The 15,405-nt window shown below is 44.6% G+C and overlaps 1 protein-coding gene across 1 annotated transcript; it reads right to left on the reverse strand.

Moving 5' to 3' along the window:
- Positions 1-924: 924 nt before the first annotated feature.
- LOC121395063 lies at positions 925-12,785 on the reverse strand. The gene is made up of 2 exons (XM_041567586.1): positions 12,574-12,785; positions 925-3,296 (listed from the first exon to the last, which is right to left on the reverse strand). Exons 1-2 carry the CDS (start codon positions 12,666-12,668, stop codon positions 1,706-1,708), a joined length of 1,686 nt encoding a protein of 561 aa, XP_041423520.1. The 5' UTR covers positions 12,669-12,785; the 3' UTR covers positions 925-1,705.
- Positions 12,786-15,405: the final 2,620 nt, after the last annotated feature.

Here is a 15,405-nt window from a genome sequence, read left to right on the forward strand (position 1 = left end):
TATCAGATTGTCTAATTAGAGAAAATTCACTCCTAGGGCTCATACACAGGGGTATTATTTTATGCATTTGATGTGCAGTTTTGAGTGTTTTATCAAGATGCCACATGCTGCATTTTCTTTCCCATACTGACACAGACGCATGTAAGCTGTGTCACTACTAGGGATGCACCGAATCCTTCGTGAAAGATTCGGCCGAATACCGAACCGAATCCTAATTTGCATATGTTTTCACGAAGGATTCAGTGCATTTGCATATGCAAATTAGGGATGGGAAGGGAAAAACATTTTTTACTTCCTTGTTTTGTGACAAAAAGTCACAAGACAGGGACACACAGCTTCTTCATGGAAAACAGAGGTTTATTTTCCAACTTTACACAAACACAGTATTGTCCACAGACACAGGGGTGACCATTTTATCATTCAAAACAAATAATAAAATAAAAACCTAGCCCATTGGGCACTACCTTCATACCTTGAAGCAGTCCCTGACTAGGCTGGGCCCCTTGTGGACTACCAGCAAACAAAACAATTGTTATGGCTCACCCCTGTACTCACAGTCTTGGAGTGAACCTTTTAGCCTCCTGGCTTTTCTTCAATATCCCACACAGACAACAACTTGGCTCTTAGACACAGCCACGGGCTCCCTCTGCTTCTGGCAGGATCAGGCGGCACTCCCAGCTCCTCTGGGAGTTCCTAACACAGCCAGGTCTCCTACCTGCTGTGCCCTGTTGAGAGACCCACTCTCCCATTCTAATTAAGTTTAAATAGCCTTTCCACAGGACAGCTTTCCTGTGAAAGGTGAACTCCAATCCCTGAACTGGATCTGCGGAATGGAGTCCCTGGCTACTAAAGTCTTTAAACAGAGCGCCGATTCTCTGTTTCATAACTCCCTTCCTGGAGCCTATCTCAGTCCCTGGGGAGAAATTAAAGGCTAGAGTGACCTTTTTCCACCTTTTCCTAGTCACTCTACCACATATCCCCCCTCTCTGCTTCAACCCGTAGGGGTGAGCACATTGAAACCCTAATAGAAATTCTTTTTCTCTTAAAAGGATTTCTCGCTCTATACTCCCCACTCTTTGTGTGGATAAAGGGCTAGGGAGCTGCCTTTCACCACCCTGACCACCAGGGTGTATACTTGGGCACTTTGTAGCCTGTAACATATTCATCCCATGTGTTTCAATCACCGTGTACACACATAGGCTGCTTTGTATACTTGACCCTCGCTCAGGCATCACCATGCGTTTGCCTTTGTTTTTCAATTTACTCCCCCAGGTTATCATGCCTGAACCATGGGAGTCACTTTCACCACATGCAGTTACACTTTCTGCCACTAAGCCTGAACCTGCACAGAGAGGCTTAGTTTTCCTTAGAATACCCCCACCAATGGAAGGTATAACGCTCTTGGATGAACCCTTTAAGGCAACCTTATTACCTCTATCACAGGGATTCAACACATGTATGGCTATGGGAGTGGTCACACACAACTCCTGCTTTTTATTAACTGGGGAAGATACTTTGGCTGGACTTGTATCAACCCAGTCAGACACACATGCTTTGGCATCACAATCATGCACACTCTGCCTTTTACATTTACCCACTGTAGGGTGTCTTTCTTGGTCACAGATTTGTGTCACACACACTGACACACAATCAGTTATATGCTCAGTGGTAGCAAGCAACTCACATTTGGCAGCATTATGAGTATTCATACTGGACTCATCCACTGACAGACACTTTCTGTCTGCAATACTCCTTCTACGGCCTGTAGAACTGGAGTGGGGTCACACACAGGATCTGGGGTATCCAGAATCTCACAATCTGGAGCCTTAAGAGGAAGTTTAACATCAATTTTACTTTCCTCTACATTCACACCATGTGGCTTACCACCATTGGTTACCATGTTATCTTTTTCAACAACACACTCAGTTTGGTTGCCACTCAACATACACTCACCGAGTTTAACACAACCCTCTGTCTCTAAGGGTTCACTGTAGGTGGTCTGGGAATCCCCACCTGAATCACTTTTCTCACGCAAGTCTTTACTTTTAAAGTATAGGTCAAATGCCTCCTTTAGTTTCACCCTTGCATCGTCACACTTTTTAAAGGGGCAATTATCCGTTATGTGACCTGGGCCAAAACAATATGTACACTCTGTTTTGCACACAGCCTCAAACTTGCACACCCACTCTTGCACGTTATACATGGGGCAGGGCTTAAGGTTTACTTCACCTTTAAGATACCCTCCATCTGAATTACCAACACAATTTTCACTCATATTGTGTTGCACACACTCACTTTCTGCTTCCACATGTTTCCCACTGTAAACAACCTCCTTCACAGGCTCTAGGGGAACATTACATTTAGGGGTCACCCCTACACTTTTCTCTATGGGTGTTAATTCACTCCCCACAGTCACACTTTCAGAATTCACCTCTGAACATTTTTCAGCAAAATTAAACATCACATTTTGCATAGGATAAACATTACCCAACTGGTATAACTGCCCCACATGCAATACTTCATTGTTATTTAATGAGTCCCGAACTAAGGAAAAGTCTGTTCCCTGAACAATGTCTCTCCGGACCTTGCCTGTAAATAAAGAGTCGCAGTCTTTCAACCCACCAGCCTGCTGTTCCCTTTCCACCACCCCTTTAAGAATAGTCTCACCATTCCTGTAGCAGGGCCTCCGGTGTGGAACCGCTGGGGATGAATTCTCGCCAAATATGCCAGACTGGACTTTGAATCCAGACGCAGTAGACTCTCCTGGCACTTGTGAAGTCTCTCTCACTTCTAGCCGCTTTAACACTGGACAGGTCGGGACACACTCACTAACTCTGTGGCATCTCCAGCATGGCTCCTCCATGTGGCTTAGGTCATCCCTCTTCATCTGTCTCACTTTACACTGCTGTAACACCAAGACATCCTGTCTGTACAGCTCTCTCTGTGGTACACAGAAAACATTAGTCTCTTTCACTGAAGACTTTGTAGGAGCCTCCTTTGCTCCTGGCAACTCACCACCACCAGCTACAGACTCAGCTGCTGGCCTTACTTCCGCCCACATTTGCAGCTGTTGCGGAACCGTAACACTGAACTTTTGCTGCCACTCTCTCAGATCCTGCAGCACTTTGGAACGCTCACCTGGCTTGCATCCAGCCGCAGCGGTCTCCTTTACCATCCGCAAAGTTTCTCTCACTTCCGGTGCCTTTACCACACTCGATGTGCGGACTCTCTCCCAATCGTTGTGGAACTGCATCCACCAGTCGCCACCTTGCTGTTCCTGTTTCTTTAACACAGCCCTCACTAGGGATGTAGCGAACGTCGGAAAAAAAGTTCGCGAACATATTCGCGAACTTGCGCAAAAATGCGAGCGGTTCGCGAACGGTTCGCGAACCCCATAGACTTCAATGGGAAGGCGAACTTTAACATCTAGAAAAGACATTTCTGGCCAGAAAAATGATTTTAAAGTTGTTTAAAGGGTGCAACGACCTGGACAGTGGCATGCCAGAGGGGGATCAAGGGCAAAAATGTATCTGAAAAATCTGCCTGTGTGTGCTTGGAAGAGATAGTGTAGGGGGAGAGCTGTTAGTGATTTCAGGGACAGATGATAGTAAGTTTGCTGGCTAGTAATCTGCTTGATACTGCTCTGTATTGGAGGGACAGAAGTCTGCAGGGATTTGAGGGACATTTTAGCTTAGGTAGCTTTGCTGGCTAGTAATCTACTGTTCTCTTTAAACAACTGCCATACGTTGACCTTGTAGGCATTGTTTGCCCAGTTTTTTTGGACGCAGCCACTGAAGCACAGTTGCCAGAAAAAATATGCCATATAAATGCTGAAAATAGTCATTTTTCGCCATACGTTGACCTTGTAGACATTGTTTGCCCAGTTTTTTTGGACGCAGCCACTGAAGCACAGTTGCCAGAAAAAATATGCCATATAAATGCTGAAAATAGTAATTTTTCGCCATACGTTGACCTTGTAGACATTGTTTGCCCAGTTTTTTTGGTTGCAGCCACTGAAGCACAGTTGCCAGAAAAAATATGCCACATAAATGCTGAAAATAGTCATTTTTTGCCATATACGTTGAGTCAACGTATGGCAAAAAATGACTATTTTCAGCATTTATATGGCATATTTTTTCTGGCCTCTGTGCTTCAGTGGCTGTGGCCAAAAAAACTGGGCAAACAATGCCTACAAGGTCAACGTCGTTGACCTTGTAGGCATTGTTTGCCCAGTTTTTTTGGCCACAGCCACTGAAGCACAGAGGCCAGAAAAAATATGCCATATAAATGCTGAAAATAGTCATTTTTTTGGTCGCAGCCACTGAAGCACAGTTGCCAGAAAAATTATGCCATATAAATGCTGAAAATATAAATTTTTTTGGTTGCAGCCACTGAAGCACAGAGGCCAGAAAAATTATGCCATATAAATGCAGAAAATATGCATTTTTTTGGTCGCAGCCACTGAAGCACAGTTGACAGAAAAATTATGCCATATAAATGCTGAAAATATAAATTTTTTTGGTTGCAGCCACTGAAGCACAGAGGCCAGAAAAATTATGCCATATAAATGCAGAAAATATGCATTTTTTTGGTCGCAGCCACTGAAGCACAGTTGCCAGAAAAATTATGCCATATAAATGCTGAAAATAGTAATTTTTTTGGTTGCAGCCACTGAAGCACAGAGGCCAGAAAAATTATGCCATATAAATGCAGAAAATATGCATTTTTTTGGTCGCAGCCACTGAAGCACAGTTGACAGAAAAATTATGCCATATAAATGCTGAAAATATAAATTTTTTTGGTTGCAGCCACTGAAGCACAGAGGCCAGAAAAATTATGCCATATAAATGCAGAAAATATGCATTTTTTTGGTCGCAGCCACTGAAGCACAGTTGCCAGAAAAATTATGCCATATAAATGCTGAAAATAGTAATTTTTTTGGTTGCAGCCACTGAAGCACAGAGGCCAGAAAAATTATGCCATATAAATGCAGAAAATATGCATTTTTTTGGTCGCAGCCACTGAAGCACAGTTGACAGAAAAATTATGCCATATAAATGCTGAAAATATAAATTTTTTTGGTTGCAGCCACTGAAGCACAGAGGCCAGAAAAATTATGTCATATAAATGCAGAAAATAGGCATTTTTTTGGTCGCAGCCACTGAAGCACAGAGGCCAGAAAAAATTAAACCAGTAGGGTTTGCACCCTAGTTTGTAACGGTGGCGGAGGGAGGAGGAGGACGCTAAAGGACAGCTGTGTGTGGAGTCATGAGGCTTGAAGAGAAGGACAGCTGCATAGAAGTCAGAACAAGTCTTCCGGCGTGCAGTAACCCTCCGAGATCCACCCCTCATTCATTTTAATAAAGGTCAGGTAATCGACACTTTTGTGACCTAGGCGAGTTCTCTTCTCAGTTACAATCCCTCCTGCTGCACTGAAGGTCCTTTCTGAGAGCACACTTGAGGCTGGGCAAGACAAGAGGTTCATGGCAAATTGTGACAGCTCTGGCCACAGATCAAGCCTGCGCACCCAGTAGTCCAGGGGTTCATCGCTCCTCAGAGTGTCGATATCTGCAGTTAATGCCAGGTAGTCCGCTACCTGCCGGTCGAGGCGTTCTTTGAGGGTGGATCCAGAAGGGTTGTGGCGCTGCCTTGGACAGAAAAACATTTGCATGTCTGACGTTACAGACTGGCCAAAGGGCTTTGTCCTTGCAGGTGTGCTCGTGGCAGGATTACTGGCACCTCTGCCCCTGGAATGTTGATGAGTTCCTGAAGTGACATCACCCTTAAAAGCATTGTACAACATGTTTTGCAGGCTGGTTTGTAAATGCCGCATCTTTTCGGACTTGTGGTATGTTGGTAACATTTCTGACACTTTATGCTTGTACCGAGGGTCTAGTAGCGTTGCGACCCCAGTACAGGTCCTTCTCCTTAAGCCTCTTGATACGGGGGTCCTTCAACAGGCATGACAGCATGAAAGACCCCATTCTCACAAGGTTGGATGCAGAGCTATCCATCTCCGCTTCCTCATTATCAAGGACTGCATCATCCACGGTCTCCTCCCCCCAGCCACGTACAAGACCAGGGGTCCCCAAAAGGTCACCACTAGCCCCCTGGGAAGCCTGCTCCTGTTGGTCCTCCTCCTCCTCCTCCACAAAGCCACCTTCCTCCTCTGACTCCACTTCTGGCACCTCTCCCTGCGTTGCAGCATGTGCCTGGGTTCGTTCTGGTGATTCCGACCAGAAATCGTGCGCTTCCAGCTCCTCGTCACGCTGGTCTACAGCCTCATCTGTCACTCGTCGCACGGCACGCTCCAGGAATAAAGCGAAGGGTATTAGGTCGCTGATGGTGCCTTCGGTGCGACTGACCATATTTGTCACCTCTTCAAAAGGTCGCATGAGCCTGCAGGCATCGCGCATAAGCACCCAGTAACGGGGGAAAAAAATCCCCAGCTGTGCAGATCCAGTCCTACCACCCAATTCAAAAAGGTACTCGTTGACGGCCCTTTGTTGTTGCAGCAGACGTTCCAACATAAGGAGCGTTGAATTCCAGCGAGTCTGGCTGTCAGAAATCAAACGCCTGACTGGCATGTTGTAGCGCTGCTGAATGTCAGCAAGGCGTGCCATGGCTGTGTAGGAACGTCTGAAATGGGCCGACACCTTTCTGGACTGGGTGAGAACGTCCTGGAATCCTGGGTACTTGGAGACAAAACGTTGGACTATTAAATTTAACACATGTGCCATGCAGGGCACATGTGTTAAATTGCCTAGTCTCAACGCTGCCAACAGATTGCTTCCATTGTCACACACCACTTTTCCGATCTGCAGTTGGTGTGGGGTCAGCCACCGATCGGCCTGTGACTGCAGAGATGACAGGAGTACAGATCCGGTATGGTTTTTGCTTTCCAGGCACGTCATCCCCAAGACAGCGTGACAACGGCGTACCTGGCACGTCGAATAGCCTAGGGGGAGCTGGGGGTGCACAGGTGTGGAGGAGGAGAAGGAGGACCCAGCAGCAGAGTAAGAAGAAGAAGAAGACGAGGTAGAGAGCGATGGAGGAGTAGAGGTGGTGGCAGAACCGCGTGCAATCCGTGGCGGTGACACCAACTCCACTGTTGTTGTTGAGCTACCCATTCCCTGCTTCCCAGCCATTACCAAGTTCACCCAGTGGGCAGTGTAGGTGACATACCTGCCCTGACCATGCTTGGAGGACCATGCGTCAGTAGTCATATGGACCTTTGGCCCAACACTAAGTGACAGAGATGCGGTAACTTGGCTCTGCACATGTTGGTACAGGTGTGGTATTCCCTTTTTAGAAAAAAAATTGCGGCTGGGTACCTTCCACTGCGGTGTCCCAATTGCTACAAATTTGCGGAAGGCCTCAGAGTCCACCAGCTGGTATGGTAAAAGCTGGCGGGCTAAGAGTGCAGACAAGCCAGCTGTCAGACGCCGGGCAAGGGGGTGACAGTCAGACATTGGCTTCTTACGCTCAAACATGGCCTTCACAGAAACTTGGCTGGTGGCAGATGACTGGGAATGGGAACAGGTGGTCAAGGTGGAAGGCGGAGTGGAGGGTGGTTCAGACGGGTCAAGGAGAGCAGAGGTAGAGCAGTAAGATGCTGGACCAGAAGGAGTGTGGCTTTTAGTTTGCCTGTTGCCTTTGAGGTGTTGCTCCCAAAGTGCTTTGTGCTTGCCGCTCATGTGCCTTCGCATAGAAGTTGTACCTATGTGGCTGTTGGGCTTACCAAGGCTCAGTTTCTGACTGCACTCATTGCAAATTACAATGCTTTTGTCAGAGGCACACACATTAAAAAAATCCCACACTGCTGACTTTTTGGAAGTGTGCGATCTGGCGGTAACAGTAGAAGTTGGCGGAGTTGGCGGTATTGGCGGCAATGGCGGGTGCGTTGGCCGGCTGAACACAGGTGCCGATACATGTTGTTGCCCTACTGATCCCTGCGGGCTGTCCTCCCTGCTTCTTCTAAGTCTTATTCTCCTACTGCCTCTCTGACTCTCCGTCTCTCCATCTGAACTACCCTCCTCTTGCTCTCTTCTACTAGGCACCCACAAAACATCAATCTCCTCATCATCATTCTCCTCAGATGCATCAATTTCTTCTGACACATCACAGAAGGAAGCAGCAGCGGGGTCCATCTCTATCGTGTTCTCTGCCAGAATTAAATCTGGTGTAAGGTCCTCATCTCCTTCATCTTCTTCTGGCAATAATGGTTGCGCATTACTCAGTTCAAGAAACTCATGGGAAAATAACTCCTCTGACCCCAGTGAAGAAGGGGCACCGGTGGTGGAGGAAGTGTTACGTGGGGTGGCCATAGCAGTGGAGGATGAGGAGGATGTTGTGGTAAAGTTAGAAACGGTAGAGGATGGGGTGTGCTGTGTAAGCCAGTCAACTACCTCTTCAGCATTTTGGGAGTTCAGGGTCATTGGCTTTTTAAAACTGGGCAATTTGCTAGGGCCACAGGATTGCATAGCAGCACGGCCCCTAGCACGGCCTCTGCGTGGCGGCCTGCCTTTGCCTGGCATTATTTTTAAAAAAACAACAACAACAACAAAAACTCAGTTGGTTTTTCTGGAAACGATAATACACACAGCTAGATGGCGGGTTGAAGAAAACACTGTGCAAATAATGCCTACAAAGTCAACGTATACACTACTACAGCGGTGGATACGGATTACGTAAAATATATGAATGCTGCTTGAAAAAAAGTAACTCAAGTGGTTTTTCTAGAGACGATAATATTATCAATATTTAGACAAAATGTGAACAAGCTCACACAGCTCGATGGCGGGTTGAAGAAAACACTGTGCAAATAATGCCTACAAGGTCAACGTATACACTACTACAGCGGTGGATACGGATTACGTAAAATATATGAATGCTGCTTGAAAAAAAGTAACTCAAGTGGTTTTTCTAGAGACGATAATATTATCAATATTTAGACAAAATGTGAACAAGCTCACACAGCTCGATGGCGGGTTGAAGAAAACAGTGTGCAAATAATGCCTACAAGGTCAACGTATACACTACTACAGCGGTGGATACGGATTACGTAAAATATATGAATGCTGCTTGAAAAAAAGTAACTCAAGTGGTTTTTCTAGAGACGATAATATTATCAATATTTAGACAAAATGTGAACAAGGTCACACAGCTCGATGGCGGGTTGAAGAAAACAGTGTGCAAATAATGCCTACAAGGTCAACGTATACACTACTACAGCGGTGGATACGGATTACGTAAAATATATTATGGCTGCTTGAAAAAAGTGACTCCGGTGTTTTTTCTGGAGACGGTAATATTATGGATATTTAGACAGAATGTGAACAAGGTCACACAGCTCGATGGCGGGTTGAAGAAAACAGTGTGCAAATAATGCCTACAAGGTCAACGTATACACTACTACAGCGGTGGATACGGATTACGTAAAATATATGAATGCTGCTTGAAAAAAAGTAACTCAAGTGGTTTTTCTAGAGACGATAATATTATCAATATTTAGACAAAATGTGAACAAGCTCACACAGCTCGATGGCGGGTTGAAGAAAACACTGTGCAAATAATGCCTACAAGGTCAACGTATACACTACTACAGCGGTGGATACGGATTACGTAAAATATATGAATGCTGCTTGAAAAAAAGTAACTCAAGTGGTTTTTCTAGAGACGATAATATTATCAATATTTAGACAAAATGTGAACAAGCTCACACAGCTCGATGGCGGGTTGAAGAAAACAGTGTGCAAATAATGCCTACAAGGTCAACGTATACACTACTACAGCGGTGGATACGGATTACGTAAAATATATGAATGCTGCTTGAAAAAAAGTAACTCAAGTGGTTTTTCTAGAGACGATAATATTATCAATATTTAGACAAAATGTGAACAAGGTCACACAGCTCGATGGCGGGTTGAAGAAAACAGTGTGCAAATAATGCCTACAAGGTCAACGTATACACTACTACAGCGGTGGATACGGATTACGTAAAATATATTATGGCTGCTTGAAAAAAGTGACTCCGGTGTTTTTTCTGGAGACGGTAATATTATGGATATTTAGACAGAATGTGAACAAGGTCACACAGCTCGATGGCGGGTTGAAGAAAACAGTGTGCAAATAATGCCTACAAGGCCAACGTATACACTACTACAGCGGTGGATACGGATTACGTAAAATATATGAATGCTGCTTGAAAAAAGTGACTCCGGTGTTTTTCTGGAGACGGTAATATTATGGATATTTAGACAGAATGTGAACAAGGTCACACAGCTCGATGGCGGGTTGAAGAAAACAGTGTGCAAATAATGCCTACAAGGCCAACGTATACACTACTACAGCGGTGGATACGGATTACGTAAAATATATGAATGCTGCTTGAAAAAGTGACTCCGGTGTTTTTTCTGGAGACGGTAATATTATGGATATTTAGACAGAATGTGAACAAGGTCACACAGCTCGATGGCGGGTTGAAGAAAACAGTGTGCAAATAATGCCTACAAGGCCAACGTATACACTACTACAGCGGTGGATACGGATTACGTAAAATATATGAATGCTGCTTGAAAAAAGTGACTCCGGTGTTTTTTCTGGAGACGGTAATATTATGGATATTTAGACAGAATGTGAACAAGGTCACACAGCTCGATGGCGGGTTGAAGAAAACAGTGTGCAAATAATGCCTACAAGGCCAACGTATACACTACTACAGCGGTGGATACGGATTACGTAAAATATATGAATGCTGCTTGAAAAAAGTGACTCCGGTGTTTTTTCTGGAGACGGTAATATTATGGATATTTAGACAGAATGTGAACAAGGTCACACAGCTCGATGGCGGGTTGAAGAAAACAGTGTGCAAATAATGCCTACAAGGCCAACGTATACACTACTACAGCGGTGGATACGGATTACGTAAAATATATGAATGCTGCTTGAAAAAAGTGACTCCGGTGTTTTTTCTGGAGACGGTAATATTATGGATATTTAGACAGAATGGGAACAAGGTCACACAGCTCGATGGCGGGTTGAAGAAAACAGTGTGCAAATAATGCCTACAAGGCCAACGTATACACTACTACAGCGGTGGATACGGATTACGTAAAATATATTATGGCTGCTTGAAAAAAGTGACTCTGGTGTTTTTTCTGGAGACGGTAATATTATGGATATTTAGACAGAATGTGAACAAGGTCACACAGCTCGATGGCGGGTTGAAGAAAACAGTGTGCAAATAATGCCTACAAGGCCAACGTATACACTACTACAGCGGTGGATACGGATTACGTAAAATATATGAATGCTGCTTGAAAAAAGTGACTCCGGTGTTTTTTCTGGAGACGGTAATATTATGGATATTTAGACAGAATGGGAACAAGGTCACACAGCTCGATGGCGGGTTGAAGAAAACAGTGTGCAAATAATGCCTACAAGGCCAACGTATACACTACTACAGCGGTGGATACGGATTACGTAAAATATATTATGGCTGCTTGAAAAAGTGACTCCGGTGTTTTTTCTGGAGACGGTAATATTATGGATATTTAGACAGAATGTGAACAAGGTCACACAGCTCGATGGCGGGTTGAAGAAAACAGTGTGCAAATAATGCCTACAAGGCCAACGTATACACTACTACAGCGGTGGATACGGATTACGTAAAATATATTATGGCTGCTTGAAAAAAGTGACTCCGGTGTTTTTTCTGGAGACGGTAATATTATGGATATTTAGACAGAATGTGAACAAGGTCACACAGCTCGATGGCGGGTTGAAGAAAACAGTGTGCAAATAATGCCTACAGGGCAAATAATGCCTAAAAGGTCAACTTATACACTACTACAGCGGTAGTAAAATAAAAAAAAGTAAAATAAAAAAAAATGAATATTAAAAAAAAAAATTAAAGTTGGTGCTGCTGAACTACTAGGAGCAGCAGATTAGCACACCAGTCCCACTCCCCAACACTGCTAGACTAATAGCACTGGGCTCTTATAGTAGTAGTAGTAGTAGTAGTAGTAAAACAACAAAAAAATAAATAAAAGCAGTCCTTACAAGGACTACTGTTATTGCAGCAGTCAACAGATGAGATCAGAAGCAGGACAGCTGCCCACTGCAGCTACATACAGAGCACTGCAGTAGAAGGTAGATTACTAGCCAGCAAAGCTACCTAAGCTTAAATGTCCCTCAAACCCCTGCAGACTTCTGTCCCTCCAATAACAGAGCAGTATCAAAACGATTACTAGCCAGCAAACTTTCAACTGTCCCTGAAATCACTAACAGGCAGCAGCTCTCTCCCTACACTATCTCTTCAGCACACACAGGCAGAGTGAAAAAACGCTGCAGGGCTTCGGTTTTTATAGGGAAGGGGAGTGGTCCAGGGGAGAGCTTCCTGATTGGCTGCCATGTACCTGCTGGTCTGGGGTGAGAGGGCAAAAAAAGCGCCAACAATGGCGAACCCAAAATGGCGAACGTCGCGCGACGTTCGCGAACTTCCGGCGAGCGCGAACACCCGATGTTCGCGCGAACAAGTTCGCCGGCGAACAGTTCGCGACATCTCTAGCCCTCACAGCCTCCTGCTGAACAGCTGAAGAATAGGGATTAGCAGCACAATTTGCCATATTCATCACTGGCTTAAAGGTAAAGTCTCTTAGGCTCATCAGCCCTTTAAACAGGTGTATGTCTTTTTAATTGCTCCTTATTTTGCCCGCATCCGAAACACCATATGTGACAAGCTGGCGGCTTGAACACGTAACTTTTAGGGGGGATTAGTCAATGGCGAGCAGGCAGCATAGGAGAAAGGAGCAGAAAGACAGGGACACACAGCTTCTTCATGGAAAACAGAGGTTTATTTTCCAACTTTACACAAACACAGTATTGTCCACAGACACAGGGGTGACCATTTTATCATTCAAAACAAATAATAAAATAAAAACCTAGCCCATTGGGCACTACCTTCATACCTTGAAGCAGTCCCTGACTAGGCTGGGCCCCTTGTGGACTACCAGCAAACAAAACAATTGTTATGGCTCACCCCTGTACTCACAGTCTTGGAGTGAACCTTTTAGCCTCCTGGCTTTTCTTCAATGTCCCACACAGACAACAACTTGGCTCTTAGACACAGCCACGGGCTCCCTCTGCTTCTGGCAGGATCAGGCGGCACTCCCAGCTCCTCTGGGAGTTCCTAACACAGCCAGGTCTCCTACCTGCTGTGCCCTGTTGAGAGACCCACTCTCCCATTCTAATTAAGTTTAAATAGCCTTTCCACAGGACAGCTTTCCTGTGAAAGGTGAACTCCAATCCCTGAACTGGATCTGCGGAATGGAGTCCCTGGCTACTAAAGTCTTTAAACAGAGCGCCGATTCTCTGTTTCATAACTCCCTTCCTGGAGCCTATCTCAGTCCCTGGGGAGAAATTAAAGGCTAGAGTGACCTTTTTCCACCTTTTCCTAGTCACTCTACCACAATATGTATGTGTGGGTTTACATGCATGAGTGGGATTACATGTATGAGTGGGATTACATGTATGAGTGAGATTAAGCATATGAGTGAGTGGGATTTTGCATGTGAGTGGGGTTACATGTATGAGTGGGATTATGCATATGCGTGAATGGGATTACATGTATGAGGGGGATTATGCATATGCGTGAGTAGGATTATGCATATGTGTGTGTGGGACTATGCATATGCGTGAGTGGGATTACGTGTGTGAGTGGGATTATATGTATGACTGGGATTATGCATATGTGTGAGTGGGATTATGCATATGTATGTGTGGGATTACATGTATGAGTGGGATTATGCATATGAGTGAGTGGGATTACATGTGTGAGTGGGATTATGCATATGCGTGAGTGGGATTACATGCATGAGTGGGATTATGCATACGAGTGAGTGGGATTACATGTAGGAGTGGGATTACATGTAGGAGTGAGTAGGATTACACATACTTGCTAATAAAGTTACATTACAAAACAAAACTTTTGAGCAAGGACATCATATGTGGCTGGATATACAAATATAAATGATGATGTAGCTGAAAATGGCCGCCTGGTTGAAGCAGATCTTGTATTCAAGAAAACACTACAGTGCGGATAACGGAGGAGACAATGATGAATTTTGTGTGGGAAATATGTGCCCAATTTAAAGACATGGTAAGGTTTTATAGCAGGGGTCCCCAACCGCAGGGCCACGGACACTCCCACACTGGGCCGCCGAGCCCAGTGCGCAAAAATGAGGCGCGTCTAATTGGATGCAGCCGCACCAAAATTGGACGCCGGCACTACAAATTTGCTCCCAACCCCCCCCCCCTGGTTGTTGCAAAAAAAAAAAAAGGACCCCTGGTTTATAGAGTTTACATGTCCATTAATGTATATGCTTATTTGCATAGTAAAAATGTGTTAGATTTGGGATATGCTGGTCTTTTTACCTATGTGAGACTCTCAAGTAATGCACATAAAATAGCAGCCAATGCAAGGGAGAAATTAACCAATGCCCTTTGAATTTATGTGATTGCTTACAAGTGCACAAGCAACCAATGAATTACAAGGGGAGGGCAGTATCAATGTCCAATAAGAACCAAGTAAGGGCAAAGCCTGAGAGTGATGATGTAATCATATAGGAAGTGCAGGTGTAAAACAGGCCACTCCCATCCTTCAGAAAACTGATCAGAGAGACAGGAGAAGGACAGATTTAAATGGTATATAAACTAGCTTTTACAATGACCTTTTTACTTTTTTGATGTCAAATGGGTTTTCTAACACAATGAGAGCATTTTTAGTGGTTTAATAAGATTTGGACATTGAAGGTGAACAACCCCTTTAAAAGGGGCATAGAGTCAAGGGAGGAGGGGGTCATTCTTCCACTGTATAGAGCACTTGTAAGGCCCCATCTAGAATATGCTGTACAGTTTTGGTCTCCATCACTCAAACAGGGCATTATTGCATTAGAGAGGGTACAGAGAAGGGCAACTAAGCTGGTAAAAGGTATTGAAAATGTTAGCTATGAGGAAAGACTGGCCAAATTGGGGATGTTCACGCCGGAGAAGAGGCGCTTAAGGGGTGATATGATAACTATGTATAAATATATAAGGGGATAATATAATAATCTCTCTAATGCTTTATTTACCAGTAGGTCTTTCCATCTGACACAAGGTCACCCATTTCGATTAGAAGAAAAAAGGTTCCGCCTAAATATTCGGAAGGGGTTTTTTACCGTGAGAGCTGTGAAGATGTGGAATTCTCTGAATCAGTTGTACAGGCTGATACATTAGATAGCTTTAAGGGGTTGGATAGCTTTTTAGCAAGTGAGGGAATACAGGATTATGGGAAATAGCTCATAGTACAAGTTGATCCAGGGATTAGTCCGATTGCCATTTTGGAGTCAGGAAGGAATTTTC

This window comes from Xenopus laevis, chromosome 6S (genome assembly GCF_017654675.1).
Source record: "Xenopus laevis strain J_2021 chromosome 6S, Xenopus_laevis_v10.1, whole genome shotgun sequence".
Classification (NCBI taxonomy): domain Eukaryota; kingdom Metazoa; phylum Chordata; class Amphibia; order Anura; family Pipidae; genus Xenopus; species Xenopus laevis.